At 39.9% G+C, this 21,212-nt stretch overlaps 2 protein-coding genes and 2 long non-coding RNA genes across 8 annotated transcripts in view; 2 read left to right on the top strand and 2 right to left on the bottom strand.

Moving 5' to 3' along the window:
• Positions 1–1,695, bottom strand: LOC116040261. The gene is made up of 3 exons (XR_004102623.2): positions 1,579–1,695; positions 429–558; positions 1–267 (listed from the first exon to the last, which is right to left on the bottom strand). It is a non-coding gene; the product is annotated as an uncharacterized LOC116040261 (long non-coding RNA).
• Positions 1,696–1,892: 197 nt separating this feature from the next.
• LOC116040260 lies at positions 1,893–20,218 on the bottom strand. The gene is made up of 3 exons (XR_004102622.1): positions 20,114–20,218; positions 3,687–3,691; positions 1,893–1,903 (listed from the first exon to the last, which is right to left on the bottom strand). It is a non-coding gene; the product is annotated as an uncharacterized LOC116040260 (long non-coding RNA).
• meak7 (MTOR associated protein, eak-7 homolog) lies at positions 3,038–13,486 on the top strand. 4 transcript variants are annotated; one of them, XR_004102621.1, is made up of 10 exons: positions 3,038–3,133; positions 4,325–4,501; positions 5,329–5,592; positions 5,920–6,064; positions 6,549–6,760; positions 7,654–7,843; positions 9,381–9,499; positions 10,698–10,877; positions 11,776–12,794; positions 12,828–13,486. XR_004102621.1 is itself a non-coding variant. In XM_031285567.1 (9 exons), the coding sequence occupies exons 2-9, from the start codon at positions 4,331–4,333 to the stop codon at positions 11,893–11,895; spliced, it is 1,401 nt and encodes a 466-aa protein (XP_031141427.1). In that variant the 5' UTR covers positions 3,038–3,133; positions 4,325–4,330; the 3' UTR covers positions 11,896–13,486. The 4 variants fall into 4 exon arrangements, 3 of the variants coding, with proteins under 3 accessions (XP_031141427.1, XP_035858931.1, XP_031141428.1); XM_031285567.1 differs by having other exon boundaries at positions 11,776–13,486; XM_036003038.1 differs by having other exon boundaries at positions 6,555–6,760; positions 11,776–13,486.
• plcg2 (phospholipase C, gamma 2) overlaps positions 17,576–21,212 on the top strand; it is a 37,093-nt gene continuing 33,456 nt past the window's right edge. For both annotated transcript variants that reach the window (XM_031285565.2, XM_031285566.2), the window contains exon 1: positions 17,576–17,812. The gene's annotated coding sequence lies outside the window, so the exon portion shown is untranslated. The remainder of the gene's footprint in view (positions 17,813–21,212) is intronic.

Raw genomic sequence — 21,212 nt, forward strand, 5'->3', positions numbered from 1 at the left:
CCCTTCAGAGTTTAAAAGACATTGTGCTCACCTGGCTGAACAAATGACTTTTCAGAGATGTAAAACATCTAAGCTCTTGTACGTCATGGCTGTACTGGGGCTGCCTTCTGTAACAGGTCTGTTTCACAAGGTTGCACTTTACAGTCAAACCGGCAAGCAGAAGTCCCAACGCCCACATGAAAACTGTGATGAGATCCTGGATTCTTTCAGCAGATGAATCAGCTGCTGTCACAGAGACCAGAATGAGGAAGATGTCTTTCACAGCATCTGACAGAAAGAGATATGATTCTTTATGAATGTCCATGTATGTACAGGCTACAGGCTGTGTGTGTGTGTGTGTGTGTGTGTGTGTGTGTGTGTGTGTGTGTGTGTGTGTGTGTGTGTGCTAGGTTAATTGTATGGTTGGTCACTCTCATGCAAGTATTTACAATTGCCTTGCACGGTTGGAAATGGTCTTAGTTTCACAAGGATGATTCCATAAAAGGTTGAGTTCCATGTGGCCAATAATTTCCCCACCATAGGTCATCAAGAAACCAGAACACATGAAGAAACTTCTACCTACAGGGAAACAATTAGTTCATTGGATTGTCATCTACCAAGAAACATGACAATAAGTGTTTTTTGTTTCAATGATGAAGCACAGCTGCAACCTGAGGTGGTACATTGTGGTGCATGCACAGACGCAGAGGAAATAGCCAGGTTTTCTGTAAGAAGCCAATAATTGTCTAAGACTCAGAGGAGTGTCTTATTGAAATCCTTTAGTACATAATGCACTCAGGCAAACAAGACACATGTGTACAGGAACTCTTTGGTTTTGACCTGGGAAGCACAGTTTCCTTTGTGACAGGCCTCATATGCTGTTTATGTTAAAACCTCAACAGGAAAATGCTTCAGGTTAGAGTCACTTTTATAGCATGTCATGTGTCCTTCTTTGCAGAAGCTCCTTGAAAATTCTATGTGATCATTCACATGATCTTTGCCTCTGGCATGAGAATACAGACCAAACACAGAAAGTACAAGTGACTACAATTACATGTGGCAAACCAGAATAGCTTTTCTTGAAATGGATATGCAAAAACCCTTTGAAGTCGGGTGACAATTTCAGTCCATCAAAGTGTGTGGCGTGTGTCGTTTCTTTCTTCTTTTTTTGAATTTGGTATTCAAATGGTGTATTTCCTGTGCAGTCGCTCAGCAGTGAGACTTTTACCATATAGGGATGCAACTGAGAGGAGGGTTAGTGGACAGAGGGAAGAGAAAAGAAGAACTAACAAGACTCACTTCTCGAGTCTCAACTTGTTGACAGTTGAATCAGTAAAGAAGCATGAACACAGTTCAGCTCATAGTAATCAAGCCAAGTCTGCCTTTTATTGGAAACGTGTGCATACACAATCATATATCAGTGAACCATGTGTATCGCCTGGTTCTGTCTGTACCTGCTTGAAACACCAATGAAGAAACAAAATAGCAAAGGAGCTAAAAAAGACACTGGTCTAAATTGTAAACTGTAAACCTATAGGGTTTGCAACAATTGACCCAGAGTGGCCATATTGTCTTATTTTTTTTTGTCGCATCACTTACCTTTTTGATAATTCAGCCAGTATTGCTGTCATCCTGCGCTCAACGTGTTTGATTCAGTTTGCGGTAGTGTAAACGGGGAACTAGAAGCCACAGCAGCTGAACTGCACATTTATGTTCAGCGCTTTTCCTTTTGACTCTACTCTGTGACTTGCAGATACATTTGGACTCACCATGTCAGTTTCAACAGCTTGTAAAGGAATACAAAAAAGTGTCTTATTTTGAATCTCTCTCCATCAACTGATTTTGTTAAATCAAATTGTTAATTTAAAATAGTGTCCTTTCAGAATATTGCCTACAGGTCTATCCACCTAAAAGTGTTCTTTCACTTTGTGCTTACATATAGTAGGAAGATAATGTTGGTGATTCAGCACTGATAAAAATAATACACTTTATGCAGGATGTTACTTTAGGAAGGGGTCAACAACTAGCAATCTACCGTCCTTGCTAAATTCAAGGGGAAAAAGGTCAAAAAACGATTATGACCCAGATATCGACTTTGGAACTTTGTACAGTGAATGCACTCCAGAAGACTTAGGTTCACAAATGATATTCTTGCTCTTGCTGCATTTACTGATTCATCATTGGTATCCTGCTTACACCAGTCTGTTTACTCGGCGTGGGCAGATGGCTGCGCGTCACCTTCACATTCAGCTGTGCCGACGTGGGTGCATCCACTGTCTACAAGACCTCATTACAATGCAACACACCCAGCTCAGTGCACTCACATAGTAACTCTCATGCCCTTAAAAGGAGCTTTTCAACTGCTTGCTGTTCCTGCAAAGGGCTCTCTCTTCCTCTCTCTTGGGTAACTCCTGTGCAGACTCTACTGGTGAAAGATGGAATTACAGTTCCTCCTCATGTTAAAGTCAATTACTAGGTTTTTATGTATGCTTACATGTGGTTTTGGGGCACATAATGTGGGTGTTTGCATGGGAAATAAGTTATGGAATAAAAGATCAAATTGAGTAAGAGTACATCAGTGATGTCATCAGACCCAAACTCACAATCTGTTTGGATTAACTATTTATTTCCTGGAAAATATATATTGATGACTAAAAGATGGTGAGTAGGCTAAAGCATGAGTAACCACTAACACCGCCTTACCGTGTGTAAACGTAATTGTTTCCCTTATCCAATAACAAATTAAAAAAAGAATATTGTTTTGTTTTAAATCCTTTGAAGTGACAGTTCCTGTACCTTTAAATATATTGGTAACACAAAAGGGTAAAGTTGCAATTTATCTGATCTCTAACTTTAGTAAGCTTGCATTCATGCATTTCATTGCAATGACTATGAGTCTTTCTAAATATGGATTGCTGTCTTTACTGCACTTGGTTTAATACAAAATAACAGACAGTGTGTTGAATGTACCCCTACTAAAACACGGCCAGTTCTCCCCGCCTACGACATCATGGACCAGTCATAATGAAGTAGGTGAACATTTGGCTCATTTGATTGGCTACAATAAATGTCTGCCCTTTTAGTACCAGGAAGTTTACATTTTTTGCCACAGTGTGCAGGATGAAGCTAAAGCTTAGCTGCTGTTCTTCAAAAGGTTAGCGTTAATGTTGAAGTTGCTTAGCTTTGAGAACATCATGCACGTTATAACGTTATTTTCATCACACCCAAAGTGTTTCATATACGTTACAGCCCTTTGTGTAGGGGATAAAAGTGAAGTAACGTCTGTGCTGTGCTTTGCTAGCTAGCGTTAGCTGCTAATCATCTAAGGTCCAAGATGAGAAGGTCTGTTATTTAACAATGGAGACAGGCTAGCTTCATTATTCAATCACGATACTGCTTTTAAATGGAACGTCCACATCGCGTAGAACAATGCTAAAGACAAAATATTAATATTTACGCTACATGTAACATTTCATAGTGTTCTACGTTATCTCCGTATCTTTTGGTCGTTACAGACTATGAAAGTTGTTCTTTTACCGCAATGGAATTCAGATAGCTGAACTGAAGCTGGGTCAGCCCTAGAAGAGTGTTGAGAGAAATCATTACTATAATATTTCTCCCTAGATCACTGGTTCCCAATCTGTCATACAACATGATGGGGAAGAAGATGAATCAGATTTAGATTATATAAGCCAAAGTTGGAGAACACTAACTCAATAACTTAGCAAGATGTTGCTTAATTTTAAGGGGTTATATGCTAAAAAGGGTTGGGAACCACTGCCCTAGATACTGAATAATTATATTCAGTCGTTAATTGAGTGTTGAACTTCAAAACTGAATTATGATATCGTAACTTGTGTGATTTCCATCGTAAGTAGTCATGCCCCAGGGTTCCCCCAGTCCCAGACTGATGGCAGCATTAATGTGGAGCCCAATAGTTTCTGTGATCACTAATGGATGGAATCGCAAAATTGAGAGTTTAATAAAGCTAGAAGACAGATTCCATTGGGCCCTACATGAAATCAGAGCTAAAAGCTGCCTGGAGATTTGAAAATATGATTTAATCTAAATTTGAAAATGTTTTAAAAACATCTTAAAATATATTAATTCCCAGTGCAGTGGCTTAGGCCTGGTGGTGGGGGGAAACTTAGGCCCAGTGGGCCACCAGGCTTGCAATACACTGGGGGGAAACCCTGTGCTCTATGTCGACATATATACAAACACAATACATTACTATACTGACATCAGTGTTGCACAGTATGCATTCTGTTAGGGTGTACCCCACTGTATGTTGACATAATGACGCTGGTGTGTGTGTTCTGCCATACTTTGTGTTGGATTGTAGAGCATCATGGGTAACACAGAGAGTGTAGTGGTGCAAAAGCGCCTGGCCCGCTTCCGCCCCGAGGAGCGGCCTGTGGTGGAGGGGGTCTTCGACAGGCTCCAAAGCGGTGCTGAGGGCCCTTCAGAAGCCCCGGGGAAAACACCAGCAGGGAAGACGCTAACGCTTGAGATGCTGCAGGTGTGACTGATATTATCAGGGTTCAACCATAAGGGTTGCCCGATGGGCCGGGGCAAATAAAACGCCACGTTGGGCAAGTAAATATAACAATCCACTTGCCTGTTCGGGACGTCTTTTTCTTTACATTCGACTGTTTTTTCCGATGCTTTTGACTTAAAAAAAAAATGTTTTTTAAGCTTTTTTGGCATTTTTTCCCCAAAGTTTTGTCTTTACTTTTTTTTTTTTTTTTTACTTTTTTTTAAACTTTTTTTTTTTTTACATTCTTTTCGAGGTTTAAAAAAATTAATTAAAAAAAATGTAGGCCTATATAGGGGCCAGTAAAAACTGACTTCGGGCAACCCTGCATATATTTCTTTATAATTAGTGCATACAGGTGTCAATGTAAGATTAAAACTCAGTATTCTCAGGTAAAAATGACATATTATGATTTATGAGCTAGACTAGTTTACAGTATTCATTACGTCTGAAAATGTTAAGTCCAGACGTAAAATGTCATCAATGCAGTTCTTAGAGATCTTATTTACTCTCCATAAAATTAATTCTTTGTTATCTGCACTGCATGTTTACTCAGAGATACACATATTTGGACCTTATTTCCCTTTACATTTAATTTCCACTTTCTAATTTAGTGTAGTTTTACAGATTCCTATACGTACAGTAGGAATACGCACTCCAAAATATGCTCCATCTCTTTGACTTTGACACATTTTATGCTGTTGTTCCACTGAGCAAATGTCATTACTATCCACTGCCTTCTATAAGTATATCTGTCAGGAAAAGCTAGTTTCTGCCAGTGTATAATCAACCCTTCCTTTTGTCTGTCCCAGTCCTCAATGGGCAGCCTGGCACCAGACTCCATGGTGAGGAGGATCTACCGTTGCATGTGTACTATCGACCCTGGACTGGCAGCACCCGCAGCTTCTGGGAAGACCAGCACCTTGGCTGCCTCTGGAGTAGTTCGAGAGCAATTGGTCATCTTCCTAGCAGACACGCTGCGAGGCACTGCAGAGGAACGGGCTCCTCTCATCATGGCTATGTGTCAGCGTGGGGCAGGGGCAGCAGTGGTTGTCACATGTGAGCAGGTAGCAGAGGTGAGTAGAGGGTCAAATGAAATAGGAAATAACATATCAATTTCTGTAGTACTTCTCCCCTTTTCTACTTTTATTTACGTCACGGGGGGGGACGACGACTCAGGATTATACTAATTATTATATTGGATAGGATAGAACAACACACAATGTAATTTTGCTAAATAAAACATCACATTCATTAGTAGTTTCACTTGTTTTCATTTTAAACAAATTGTATTTCCGAATACAATACACATTTTCTATAGACTAGGGTCTAACCCTAACCCTAACCCCTGCCAACCCTCCCTACTGATGCCCTACTCTGCCCAATTTACCTTTTCTCTGTAGTTCCTCCAGGACCTGATTTCTGCTGTAGTTCAGATCCTGGTCCACAGAGGGCGCCTGCAGGCCTGGAAGCCAGAGCGAATGGGTGATGGCTCCCTAGGTGTCAAACTCCTGGCAGAGCACATGTGTTCTGAACTCAAACCCTCAGGTAAACAGTATAATGTGGAACAGAAACAAATTACACATACATACATACATACATACGTACATACATACATACGTACATACGTATAACCAGAGCTTTAAATGAACTCTTTTGATAGCTAGCTACCAGCCAGTCAGATTTCCCACTAGCCATGTTTGTTTTTTCCTAACTTTACTTTAATTTCGGCTCCTCTGGTTTGTTTGGCTCGGTTCTGTTTGTCTTCTCCGTTTCATCACTAGGCACGTAGCTAACGGTTGTCTGGCGTGGCACGACTTAGTGTTCATGGGAAATGTAGGATTAGTACTACAGGCAGGTGTTGTCATCTCCTCTCCTCTCATTTCATCTCCTCTCCTCTCCTCTCCTCTCATTTCATTTCATCTCCTCTCATTTCATCTCCTCTCCTCTCCTCTCCTCTCATTTCATCTCCTCTCATTTCTTCTCATTTCATCTCCTCTCATTCCTCTCCTCTCCTCTCCTCTCCTCTCAGATCAAGGATGTTATGATGTTTCCTGTCTGGAGGACTGGATCTTCAGGGTCTCCCAGGTATCATTGTACCTGGAGATCCTGGTAGCTGAGGGCCTAAACGTGTCCCTGAGCGGCCGGCCGGCCCCCACCCTGCTGCCCCCCTGCATCGGGACGCCCTGGAAAGAGCTGAGGAGTCTGCTGGACCTTTCCACCCTTATGTTTCTGGCACCACAGGTTAGAATAAAAATATACTGGGCATCATATCGGTAGATTCTGACCAAAATGTCTTCACTCTTTCTTTGGTTTGAACACATTTTTGGTGACATTTCTAAAACCACATTGCAACTAACTTTTTTAATGAAGTTTAAAAAAGTTTGAAATTTTGACATCTCCCACTATTAGTAAAAACTATTATTAAACAAAGGAGAGAAGGAAGAAACAAATACCAACAGGTGTGCGTGTGTGCCACTCTTGTTTTAGTGGCATATGTTGATTCCCAGTGGTGTGTCACTGTTGATTATTGGGATGCCGCTGCTCTTCTACTGACTTACGGCACTTACTGTTTAAACCACATGTATCAAACTCAAGGCCCGCAGGCTGAACCAGGCCAAAGTTCGACAAAAGTAGAAACAAGTGACAAAAAAGCAACAAAAAGTGACAAAAAACGTCTAAGAAAGCAACAAAAAAGTCAGAAAAGGCAAAAAAATGACCTAAAACAGTGACATGCAATAATACTGTCAAAGATATTAAACTATCTGTATTTTAAAGCATGTCAGTAAACTAAACATGTCTGGCCCTTGATGTGATTATCTTTTCCAGTGTGTCCCTTAATGACTCATGTTCCACTGAACTTACACCGATTCTTATCAGCATATAGTAATGGTATATTGATAGATCAGACATCACAAAGTGCTTCACAATAAAAGACAAAAGACACATAATATTTTAAACAAAAAAAAATGCTACATCATTTTGGTTTGCTGTGTAATATTAATCTGTTAAAAATAATGGCAAGGGGATATGTCATGTCAATGACCACATGAAAATATAACCAATTATTCATTCATATGTGTCATCTGTGTTATAGAATGATATTTACATACACAACACTATGTTATTCTCTCCAGTTGCCAGACCGCTACAGCGCCCCCTGGAGACTTGTGTTTTCCACGCGGCTGCATGGGGAGAGCTTCACCAGGATGGCAGCCGGTCTGACGGCGGTCTATGGGCCCACCCTGCTGCTCATCAAAGACACAAAGGGGCATGTTTTTGGGGGCTTCGCCTCCCACGCCTGGGAGGTCAAACCTCAGTTCCAGGGTGAGAGAAGAGAATCTCGTCTGATCCTACTCTACTATATACTGCATGGATCAGATGTAATTCAGTATTTAATGAATACCGTCTTCATCAAGCATCAGTATCAGCTGCTTTTAACAATTTTATAGAGAACAATAACATTAGCCGACATGACTTGCTCTCTCATGTTAGTTAAGTGAACCAATGCTACACAGTTTAGAATTTGAAATACTGTGCTACGTACAAGATAGAACTATGTATCTTAAATTATTGTCATTTTTGATTGTTCAATGGTCTTAAAAAGTCAGATGGTCAGTTTACCCCCAGATTAGTCTAAATCGACGGCGTTTCATTAACGAGATAGTTCCGGAGCTGCCAGAGGTTCCCCCGGATGTCCCTCATTTTCGGGCCGGATGGCCCTCGCCTTTCGACTATGGTTAACTGCTCCTCAGATCTCTGCAGGGTAAATCCAGACAGCTAGCTAGACTATCTGTCCAATCTGAGTTTTCTGTTGCACGACTAAAACTACTTTTGAACGAACACATGTTCCACCAAAACAAGTTCCTTCCTGAGACTATTTAGCAGAGGCACCGTGGCTCCGTCCGGAGCTTAGCACCGCCCAAGACGATTGTGATTGGTTTAAAGAAATGCCAATAAACCAGAGCACTAGACAAACCTTCCTCCGCAGCACTTTGGAGATCTGGCAATGCGAGACTACCCCCAGATGGACATCTCTACATAGTTCTCTTATGTGATTTTCTCCACACAAACAACATCATTATAGGAGATTTCATTTTTTTTAGCTCTATTTACAGCGTTACATTGTCCCATTGCCTGCTATTGTAACAATTTCAGACTGCTTTAAAGCAGGAACGTTTGTGTGAAAGTGTGTTGCTGTCTTGTCATTTGATGCAGTGTACCTCATTGTTTTTGTGGAAAAACCATTAGAATACACACATAGTACATTTGTACTTAAGGCCCCTCAGGGTGTAATAAGATTTACAGCTGCATTCAAATTTAACAGCAGGTGAACGGTTTATGGAACTGTTGATTTTGTTCTGCTGAATGAAAAAAAGAGGCGATTTGTGCAAATAAGTGATACGCTTGATAGAACTCCACCACACAGGAGTGAAGTGTGATGTCTCTGATAGATAACAGTGAATTTAGGCTTCTAATGTACATCCATAAGGCTGTCTAAAAACAGTACTATCATGTTGGTGTGGACCAGACCCCAGATCAGAACTAATATTAAAGCACTGATAAAAGGACACATTGGGGGTGACCTCTAGCTCACCCCATGTAGGCTGAGTCCTTTGCAGCGGCCCTGGTTCGAATCCAGCCTGCTGCCCTTTGCTGCGTGTCATCCCCCATCTCTCTCCCCCTTTCCTGTCTATCCACTGTCACTATCTAATAAAGGGGAAAAAAAGCCCCAAAAAATAATCTTTAAAAAAGAAGGACCCATTGAGGAAGTAATACTACTTGTTTGAATACTGTGGGCTGTCACTTGACTTTTCTCTCAGATCTTAATAATTTGTATGTGTGTGTGTGTGTGTGTGTGTAGGTGACTCCAGATGCTTCCTGTTCTCTGTGTTCCCCAGACTGAGAGTTTTTACAGCAACAGGATACAACCAGCACTTCATGTACTTTAACCAGAATCAGCAGACCATGCCCAACGGACTGGTGAGACTACCCTAGTTTAACAGAGGGTAACTTCTGTTGCTCATGGCATGTCATTATCACATGGAGATTAAGATGTACAATGTAATTCACATGTAATTCCCTTAATCTAGCCAGTTAATATTGTTTTTTTTAAGATATTGCCTGGTACCAGTTTTATGATTCAGGGGACTAAAACATTTATTAAAACTTCATAACTAATGGTCAACCGGTCCTCTGACCTTTCATGTTATTGATACGATACAGTGTTATTTATACATACAGTATTTATTGTATACGTTACACCAGTTGTGTTTTTCGCATTGGTAAAAAGGCAGCCCTAATAGCTAGTAAACAAACAGGGCTGAACTGCAACTCGGCTCTCATCAGTGTCGTTTCCAGCAGCGGCAGCCAGCTGTTTTCAGTGAAAAAGCTCTGATTATGCCAGCTGCCCAGCACCAAACAGCAGACAGACAAAGTTAGTGATTAGCCCTGTGTTCCAATACCCATACTACCATACTATTTAGTATGCCAGAAAAGGATTTATGTCAAATGCAGTATGCCAAAAATACCAGGATGTCCTACTGCATCCGCTCGGATTTTGCAGTATGCATGCCAGCATGCTTTTCTGGCTATTCTGACCCACAATCCCTTGCCAGAATATATAAGCAAGAGGGTCAAAGTTCAAGGCGCAATTTTATGAAGTTATAGTATGTCCCAATTGTATGCATACTGCATGCAACAGGACATACTTTGTAAGGGCAGCTGCAGTACATACTAAAAGTAAAAAGTATGCGATTTGGAACTCAGACTAGCTTTTTACCAGGAGTTGAGGAGACCAAACAGAGCTAAAATGCTAGTGAATGTTAAACACAATATAATATGTCAATTTTGTGTTTCATCTTATTCTGCTTATTCCCCTAAGTGGCCAAAATCAATCAATGAATGGAGCTTTAAAAATAATTGGTAACAGTCAGAAAATGTCAATCTCTTCTGATGTGGTGTTACTGTTGGCATTATTTTCATCCATCGAAAGGCTACAATTTTTTGGCATCAGAATGGTCCCATTTTAATATAAGTTTTAAATTTAAATTTCAGAAATATTGTTCCTACTTTAGGATAGAACAAAAAAAGACTTCAATGATAGATATGGTTATTCTTATTAAATAATTGTCTTAATTCTTTGTGTCTCATGGTGTTTATGTTTTGCGGTCTTCATCAGGGTATGGGCGGTCAGCAATACTACTTCGGCCTGTGGCTGGACAGTGATTTTGGTCGTGGTCATAGCCGTGCACGGCCCAAGTGCACCACCTACGGCAGCCCACAGCTTTCTGGAGAGGAGGACTTCACCCTGGACTCAATGGAAGTGTGGGCGGTTGGAAAACCCCCAGAACCAGAGGAGGTTAGAGTACTTCGCCTTTATTTGATTGCAGGCTAGTGGTGTCACGATTTCAATTTCAAATCGAAAATCGATTGAAATGAGCTTTCGATTTGGACTATCGAAATCAAGAGCAGGATCCCTGATTCCACCCGGTATTTGTTTCTCTCGTCATCCCCGCCTACTTGCACACATTTGAAGAAAAAAACAGGACCGGACACAACATTGCTTACTGGCTGGTAGCATGCAGCTAAAGACACAGGGTAATGATAGCTTACCGGTAGCCTGCAGATTGACTTTTCCATGCACCATGGCCACTGCCGGAGTCGGAGATGAAACAACAATAACTGGAAAATCCTCCTGCTTCCTGAAAGTCACCTGTGTGGCAACATTTTGCCTTCCCCGTTACGGAAACAAAAAACCAAGGTAAAGCATGTGGGCTCCAATGGGACTCCATGGTGCCTTCGTGTGCACCTTGTTCAATTAATGGTGCATTCAAAGACACTTTGTTAATTTTGAGAAACTCAAACTCATGTTACAATGTTTTCCTCTGTCATCTTGTGGCTCTTATTGTGGCATTGCTGCCGAAAAGACGTGTATGCACAGCCATACGTGTAGTGTTTTCATACTTTTTTTTTCTAGTATACAGTCAAGGAGTAACAGACCGTACAAGTTTATTTTTCAGCTCTACAATTTGTCACACACTGAAATCCATTTCAGTAGAATTATAACAAAACTGGCCACCCATTTTTTTGGCATGTAATTACATAAATGCCTAATGTTACATACATAAGGCATACATGCATAACATACATGCCTAATTAACTGTACCACAAATAGAGAACCTCATTTACATTCCAGCTGTTTCCTTTAGAACATGAAGAATTAAACCCATGGTATTTGTGTATGTTTTGTGTTTCAGGGCGAGGAGGGGAAGGGCAAGAAGAGTATCCTGGATATGGATCCAGAGGTCCAGGCCATGATGGAGATGGCAGGGAAGACTCTACACAGCCAGGGCCTCAGGGAGCCGGAGGAAGACTAGGAGCAGAGAGGGGCAACAAAACCAAAACAATCTTAACTTATCTAGACTCCCGTTCCACCTGGTACTGACACAAGTTGGGATTTTATCATCTCACATAGCTGGACAATATTTATTACACCTGACTTTAAGACATGTCTCCTGTATACAAATTTGATTTCTCTTTCCCTGCCTTTCACCCTTCAACAGACAAAATGCAGCTGCTGTTAAATATGGTGTTGGCTAGTGAAGATGTCATCACAACATAAACCAGGCTAACAAGGCCTAACTAGGTCTAAAGGCAGCTTATAAGTGGTCTGTAAAGCCTGGTCTGACCCATTCACACACAACTGAAAGCTACGAGTGTGCAGGCTTCAAGCCAGCTTTCATCATGAGTGTGAAAGGGACCAATATGTCATGGCTGTGTTCACTCTTATTTCCTCCAAGCTGCACTGGTGTTTGACAGAAGCTAACAAATATACGAGAGATACCACAGAAAAAAATTATCAGATAAGGGGCAGTGGAAGCAGTTTGTTTCTCAGCAGTTGCCTCAGTCAACCAGAATGACAAGGCATCCACATCATCTCTATTGAAACCAAAGTGAGCACAACAGAACAGCAAGTTACACCATTTATAGTTATGTATAACAGTAAAAGAATACATAGAAATATCCTAAAGGGTCTTAGTTCAAAGGAGGTAAGGATCATCTCAAAGGAGACATATCATTGTCTCATACTGTCTGTCTGAATACACTTGTATTCACCCTCAGAGAGAAACACTCCGTTTTAGTGCTTGTCTTGAAAAAGCCCAGTCTGCTCGGGGGAGTGGGGGGGTGCGCTAATGTGGGCTGATTAGATCATTTTCTGATCTAATCAGCCCACATAAAACACACTGGGTTGTCTTATTTCACAAGTTGTGGGTTTGTAGACACTCCAGATACCCAGATGTATGTCCAGCACTGGAGAAAGTGAGTTTTTCATGATATGTCCCCTTCAAGGCCATTTTAAGAAAAGCCTAATTGTGAGTTGCTGTGTGACTGATTATTTTATTGCTGCAATATTGACAAACCTTCAGGTTTAGAAGACCAATTGTGACATACACAAGCTTGTTAGTCATTCTCTATCTACTGTACTAGTTCACAGTCTGAGCCGTTCTATGTATATGTGAACATGTGACTAATGAGATCATTCATAAGTTGTTTAACCATCTGAGAAGTTAAGGAGTTTTTCAGGGAATTTCTCGAGTACAAGACTTGAGATTGCCTGTTTATTCAAATACCAGTGATCCTAAATACTTTGACCCTCCTCAAACTGACAGCTTTGGATAAGCTTCATGAATACAAGAAACTTTCTTCTAACTACCCATTTTTACAGACTGCATACACTACTGGATTGTTTATTTATTTAAATTTTTTTGTTCAAGGTGTGTTGCTTGTTCACCCACTTTATGACCCAGACATTAGATGAGAGGTTGGACTGATCTGCCCATTATGGCATTATGGCGTTTTTCTGGAGCAAATCTACAACATGGAGCAAAATGTACAACAGTGTAAAGAAAAATAGAGGAATGCCTGTATATATGTATCATTATAATAGACCTGTATTGTCCATGCAGATGTGATACTGTGCATTTTATTGTCTAACTGCATTAAGCCGATGATTTTTATCAAGTACAACTTAGACTGAGGAACTGCATCCAAATCAACAGGAGTGTGGTATAAAGCTGGGCAATATATCGATATTATATCAATATCGTGATATGAGACTAGATATCGTCTTAGATTTTGGATATCATAATATCGTGATATGACATAAGTATTGTCTTTTCCTGGTTTTAAAGGCTGCATTACAGTAAAGTGATGTACTTTTCTGAGCTTACCAGACTGTTCTAGCTGTTCTATTATTTGCCTTTACCCCACTTAGACATTATGTCCACATAGCTGATGATTATTTATCAAAAATCTAAGTGTGAAGATATTTTGTTAAAGCCCCAATAGTCAACCCTAGAATATTGCCACAATATTAATATCGAGGTATTTGGTCAAGAATATTGTGATTTTCTCCCTATTGCCCAGCCCTAGTGTGGTAAAGATTTGCAATATAGTGAAGAAGCAGGCCAAGTTATCAGAATCACTTAATATAGTGCAGAGGTGATTCAGTATATTGCCATATTTTGAACAGTTTGGCCACTTGCTTTTAGCAGTAAGTTTAACTAGTTGCTGACCAATTGAAAAACACTGTAAAACATCACTGGCACGGGTAGGCGTTTATGTCCTCACACCCCAGTAGAAAAGTTTTGGACTAGATAGTGAATTTACAAAATATGTACTTGTAGCACTGTAGTAGGACAAATGACCATTTAGTCATCGGAACCGCATCTATCTGGTCATTTTGGACAAGTAGTGTTATAGTAGTGTTTGAAGTTGATGTAGGATGTTCTGTGTGTGTGTGTGTGTGTGTGTGTCTGTCTGTGTGTTTGTGTGTGTGTGTGTGTGTGTTTGTCTGTCTGTCTGTCTGTGTGTGCATGTGTGTGTGTGTTTGTGTGTGTGTGAGTGTGTGCGTGCACGTGTGTGTGTAAAGTAAGAGCGGGGCCTAGAAGGTGCAACTTTCACTTGAGTTTCTCAGTTGAGGGAACTGTGACAATTTGTGTCTTGTGTCTTCATTTGATCACGTCTGACAGACAGGCTGTAAAATGTTAGCATCAACATATCAATAACCAGATCCCCGATTTGATCTCTAATTAGTCTAATAAGTATATAGTACTAAAACAGACACCTGCTCAGAGACTGAAAGGTGACTCTGTGCTGATCCCCTTCCTCCTCTTCTGTTCTGCTATCATGCAAATGACTGAGCCAAGTTACACATGCAAATCTCCTATATAATCTTACAGCAGTTCACACAGTAGCACGGTGGACATGGTTCCATAAAGAATGTTTATACTTGTCTTTATTTGTGTATGGAAATGATTTTATTATTTTATTCCCAGAAACGTGAATATATTCTTAGCTCGGTTTCACCTCATATGCTCTTACGCTTATTATTCTATCCCAGCTACATAAAATACTGTTTATAACAACTGCATATATCAATTAGTCAAACTTGACTTGTATAGCACCTTTCATATGGGTAAGGCCATTTCAGAGATCTTTTTAGGTCTATGACCTATCGATGCCTATGATCTTATTGTTATAGGCCATCAATAAGATAGAAGAAATATACTCTAAGCCAGGGGTCTTCAACAGTTTTTAGGCCAAGGACCGCATAGCTACAAGAGAGACAGAGCAGGGACCCCCTACTACATACATATATATATATATATATATATATATTTATATATGTGTGTATTAATTTAGTTGCATATTACACTGGGCCACATGGATGAAAATGGATGGATCAATATGTATATGCATACATCATGTTTAATGTTAAACATATAGAAGGCACAGTGTCCTTAAGCTTAACTGTATCTGTGGATGGCTACCATGATGGCTACCTTACTTAGTCAGCGTATCATCAATGTTGTGTACATTACATGGTTTTTTTTGAATAAGCCGCTTCATCTTTGCTAATAATATGTTGGATTCATGTTAATGTCTATTTTCAGACATATTCTAATTTAAACAGCAACTAAAAACTTTCAAATAATCAAAAACTAATTTGGCGGGTGCCTGGGTAGCTCACCTGGTAGGGCGCACGTCCATATATAGAGGTTTACTCCTCAATGCAGTGGCCGTGGGTTTGACTCTGACCTGTGGCCCTCTGCTGCATCTCATTCCCCCCCTCTCTCTCCCCTTTCATGTCTTAAGCTGTCCTGTATAAATAAAGACCTAAAATGCTAAAAAAAAAATCGAAAAAAATTAAAAAACAATGTGTCATGCATTAAGTAATCTATGCATTCATAAATTTGCAAATCTTTTTTTTTCATATTTTTCTAAACTATTCTTAGCCATGCTTTTATTTTCCTTATCCTGACCTGCACACATGCTGCCATTCGTGCACATATTTCCATAGCTCTAGTGACAGAGCTGTATGTTCCATTAGGTTTAATGGAAACTAATTCATTCATTTACTTAAACTCGGTTTGCTTGACTTAAATTCTATGGTTTTCGCTGTTCTCATGACTTGATATTTAATGTTTTTCAAAACCTTTTACACATCTGAAACCCCCACCGGTTTTGTTATCAGTGATACCCAACCTTTTTCTCTTGCGTTTCTATAAAATGATCCAGTAATTTATAGGCCAGATGCAAGGATTAGAGGAAACAGGGAACACATTGCCTTCTCTAATAATCTAATCTAATGCTACCCTCATATACAGTTATTTCCATAAAGCATATTTTTAATTCAGTAGCCCCTGAAAAATGTGATGTTTGTTTCATATTGAACAGCATTACTGTCCAGCAACTACAAATGAACCAAAACACAACACATTTGATTTTGCTCTCATTTTTTATGAGTTGAAATAAAAGATTTTTCAGAGTTTATATGCACTCACAAGGCTTATTTCTCTCAAATTGTGTGCACAAATTTGTTAAAATCCATGTTAGTGAGCCAAAATAATCCATATACCTGACAGGTGAGGCATACATATCAAGATGCCGATTTAGCAGCATTATTATTACACAGGTGTGCCTTGGGCTGGTCACAATAAACAGCAACTCTGTGTGCAGTGTTATCACAACACAATGACTGCAGGGATGTCCACCAGAGCTGTTGCCCGTGAAATGAATGTTCATCCACTACCATAAGCCTTGTGTTCCGATGTCATTTGGAGAATTTGGCTGTACATCTAACCACATGTCACCAGGCCAGCCGTGGACATCCACATCAAGCTTCTTCACCTGCAGGATCGTCTGGAGCCAGCCACCAACAGCTGCAGGATAATACTTAGGTTTTGATACTTTAAGTATTATGCTGATACGTTTGCACTTTAACTTAATTATGGTTTTAAAAGTCAGACTTTTTATTGTAATAGAGTTAAATATATAAATAAATATCAAAGAGGTAAATATTCCCATATTTCAGAGGGAAATGCTGTACCTACTTCCATACTGCAGATGATATTACCCATCAGTGTATAAAGTAGGCAAAATGAGCAAATACATGCTAATCCATCAGTCCTAATATTCCAATAATCAGCCTATGATATAATAACTCCCAAAGGGATCATACTGCAGCATAATATTCAGGTTTTGATACTTTAGGTATTATGCTGATATAACTTTTGCTCTTTAACTGTAAGGCTTTGAAAGCAATAATTGTATTGTAATAGAGTGGGTTATTTTGTAACTGTGGTAGTAGCTTACTACTTTCACTTTAAAAGGCTATTGGATGAGTTCAAAACAAACAAAAAAAAACATTCCTCTATCTTTTTATCCTTCTCATTTTTTTAAATTTGAAATTAAATAATTCTTGGTCGTGTCAGGACCTTCTGGAACACCTTCATGGACCGTTAGGAGTCCCCGTACCGCCCTTTGAGAACCACCTGTCACACATGTGTTGGTAGATTGGGTTTAAGATGGCGAGGCTTGCTCTGTGTCCAAAGAGACAGCGGACTGGCTGGGAGCAGCTTCTCACATACCTACAGTAAAGTATATATCGCTCCCGAAACATTTCTTTTGAAATGAAATATTGGTCTTGATCCCGACAGGCCACAGTGGCAGATTAATGCTCTCCGTCCGATGCCACTTGCGCAGTGTAGTTTGCATAGATACCGTCCTTGTTTCCGGTCCCTTTTTTATAACTTGTAGGCTATGTCTATAATGCAAGTGAACTTTTACTTCCTTGTACACACAGATAGAGGAACTGACCGTTTTGCGGCTGGCTGTTTTGTCAACACTCTACATCCTCTCAGCTTCATTTCATGACTTTCAAATCATGAGCACATAGAAAACGAGCGGCAACATTTGCAGAGCTGAAAACAAGAATAAGTCACTTGTAAGGTAAGTCTTTTTATTCAAATCTGTTTTTGGTTCGTGCTGAACCGCCTGTGTGTGAGTTAAATTAGGAGAGGGGAAGTCCGCTTTTTACCGGCAGCATATCAGCATGCCCTCGGTTCCATGCCCTGTCATACCGGTTACACCGGCTGCAATTACACAACACATATTCTATCTCTCTGTTCTCATGGGGTATTGGCAGTGGTGGAGGGTAACTAAGTACTACTCAAGTATTTACTCAAGTATTGTACTTATGTACAAATTTGAGGCTACCTGTACTTTACTTTTCATGTTATTTTCTACTTCGCTACATACATCTGACATCTTTAGTTACTGGCCTACTGCAGTTACTTTTCACATAAACATTTATTATGAATGAAACTACCCACCATAGGCCTACAAGTCCAGCTGAGATGATCAGACCATCAAACACACAACTGGTTGGATCCTTTACACTTTCTACAATGGGAGGAGAGTACTTTTACTTTTAATACATTGGTGCATTTTCCTGATGATACTTACTTCCTTTTACTTATATATCTGAATACTTCTTCCACCACTAGCTAATGGTGAATAATATGATGGTGGTTCTCTGGGGTAACCACCTGAAAGCTTAAAAAGCTAGTTAAGTAAGAGAAACACTTAGAAAACAAATGTAGATACAGAATAAATAGCATGACTTATAGCATTAATATATATATATATATATATATATATATATATATGCAAAGTTATGGAGAACTTTTTTATTTATGTTCCTTACGGTAATTCCCTTTGAACCAAAAAGGGCTTGGTTTTGCTTTATTTGGATCGCCTTTAGCTGCTAACAATGTAGCAGCTCCCCTTCCACATACAAGAATCACAACATATACAGTATGAAGCCAGTGTGAACACATATTCCATGCAGAACCATTTTGCTTAGTTTTTAATAAAACTTCTCAGTTGTATACTGTACATACAGATGCTAATTTATTAGGTCCACCTAACTAAAATGCTAATACTAATAACCCAAATACGAATAAAGAAGTGTTGTGCTTGGTTTTTGAATTATGAGATCATTTTCTGTATTGATAGAAAATGATTGAATCAAATATTACGTGTGTTTGACATGTCTCTTCATTTGATCCATTTACAGAAATGTTGATTAATGTGCGTTGTCCTTATAAACAAAATAATAAAATATATTGGAGCATTGCACTGTCAAGAGCTGTTTTAAAAATGTTCTTCACCCAGAGTAAGCACTAAAACTGGCTGTGATCCAAGTTTCAAGAGCCTTTTTTCTGATAAAGGGAGTCACAGTGCTATTTTGTATTCCCAACAAAACAAGGAACTCTGAATGTCTACATAGTTAGCTAAAAAGTAAAGGTAGGATTTTCTAAATGTTGTCTTGACAAGCAATGACTGTGTTTACATACACAAAATATCCCGTTTTTTGCCCATATTCTGAAAAAGGCTATATTCCTCTAAGCTGTTTACATGGCTAATGAAAAGGAATATTCCACTAATGTTCCTGTTTACATGCAGTGTGTGTTTGACGGGGGTCGATGACCTAACTTGTCGTTTATCACATCAAAATAAGAAATGTACGTCCCAACACAGAGCGTCAAAAAGTGACGCCAAGAGTCCCGACCAAGCGCATCTAAACATGACGCTAAAGGAGACTTTTTGCGTCAATAACAAACGCCAAAGGCACCTGACCTTTTTGACACGATGGGAGTGATAATGCGTTATTCGAACACAGCTTCCCTCCTTCAACCACCTTTTTTAAAAGGTCAGCATTGCGATATTTGTGCATATCCAAAAGTAGGCTAACCTAGCCTTGTAAACTGTTGGCTGGTTGGTTTGTGTACAAGGCACAGAGATGACCATAAACAGGCAACAGGCAAGAGGCAACTTGTGGTAAAAACCCCAATTGAGACACATATTTTGAATGCACTGTATACATGTCCAAAGAATGTTCTTAAAATCTAAATAATATCGGCATATCCCACATGTCCAGGCCTAATTCTGAATATCCAAACGGAATTAAGACATGTGGGATATGCCCGGTATTATTTGGGTTTTATAATCATTGTTTGGACATGTTTACAGCACATTCAGTTGTTTTTTTTACCATAGTTTACGGCCAGTTAACAGCCTCTTGCCTATTTAGAGCTTACGGTCACACTTATTTTAAACATTATGATATTTATCTATATATATCAACTGGTTTTTGGATATGCGCATACATCACAACGCCAACCTTTTTTAAGAAAGTGGTTGAAGGAATGAAAGAAGGGTCGAACAAGTCTGCCACTGGTGGAAAACTGTCGACCTTACACCAAACGGCTTTTCAAGTGATTCCACTGTCGAAGACTAATTTCCTATATCGGAATGAAATCCTGAGAGTCTTGCTAGAGTCGGGGCGCGCTCGTTCGGTGTAAGGTGCTCATAAAACTCAGTCTGAGGCAGTCTTATTCCTGTCTTGATGTTCCGACAAAATCAAACGTGTTTGATATTAAAGGTGCAGTAGGTAAGACTTATTAAACTAACTTTCTGTTATATCTGCTGAAACTGACCCTATGTTCCAGTAGAACTACATGAAGCAGGTCATTTAAAATAAATCCAGCTCCTCTGGCTCCACCTACAGCCTGGAGTGGGATTAGCAAAAATCCACCGCTCCCTGTTCAGATGCACCAATCAGGGCCGGGGGGGGGGGGGGTCTAACTGCGTGTCAATCACTGCTCATGCACATGCATTCATTCTCCCTTGTGGGGGGAGGGGCTTAGGAGACCGTTTGGGCTTTAGCGGAAAGGGGGGAGGGACTGAGAAGTTGTTGATGTTCACATGTTTTGGCTAAGTCCTGGATCTTCACAATCCTACAGCACCTTTAACGTAAGTTTTAAGTCTCGGTAGTGAGGTCAAATCTTGTGAACATTGTCAACAACCAATGGGTGCTCTCCCTCCAGCACCAAACAGGAAGCCGCAAACTGCTAGAGCCAGTGTTGTTTATGGTTGCTATGGCGCTGCGCTAAGCTAAATGCTAAAGGGGGAAGGTTGCATATTTTTAACAATTCTGAAGCGAATCATCCAATGGGAGTTTTAACGGCAGATAAATGCAGACCTCCAGGTACTGCCGCCATTCATCTGCATGCATGGCGGAACAGAAAATCGACAAACTTTCACATAAGTTACCAGCTAATGCTAGCGCTAGCAAGCTTGGTTACATTTTTAAAAACAAATCTAGTTATAGTTTTGCAATTTGTTACCCTGCAAGATCCCCAGTCTTTACATATTATGAAGTGATTGTCTCTAGATGTGAGATGGAGTCAGACTTCATTCTTATCAAAGTCTGTTCAAAGTCTTCTAGTGTATGGTAGGCATTAGTCGGAATATTATCTTTTTGGGAATATTATGTGCATGTAAA

The sequence above is a fragment of the Sander lucioperca genome, chromosome 7 (genome assembly GCF_008315115.2).
Source record: "Sander lucioperca isolate FBNREF2018 chromosome 7, SLUC_FBN_1.2, whole genome shotgun sequence".
NCBI classification, from domain to species: Eukaryota; Metazoa; Chordata; class Actinopteri; order Perciformes; family Percidae; genus Sander; species Sander lucioperca.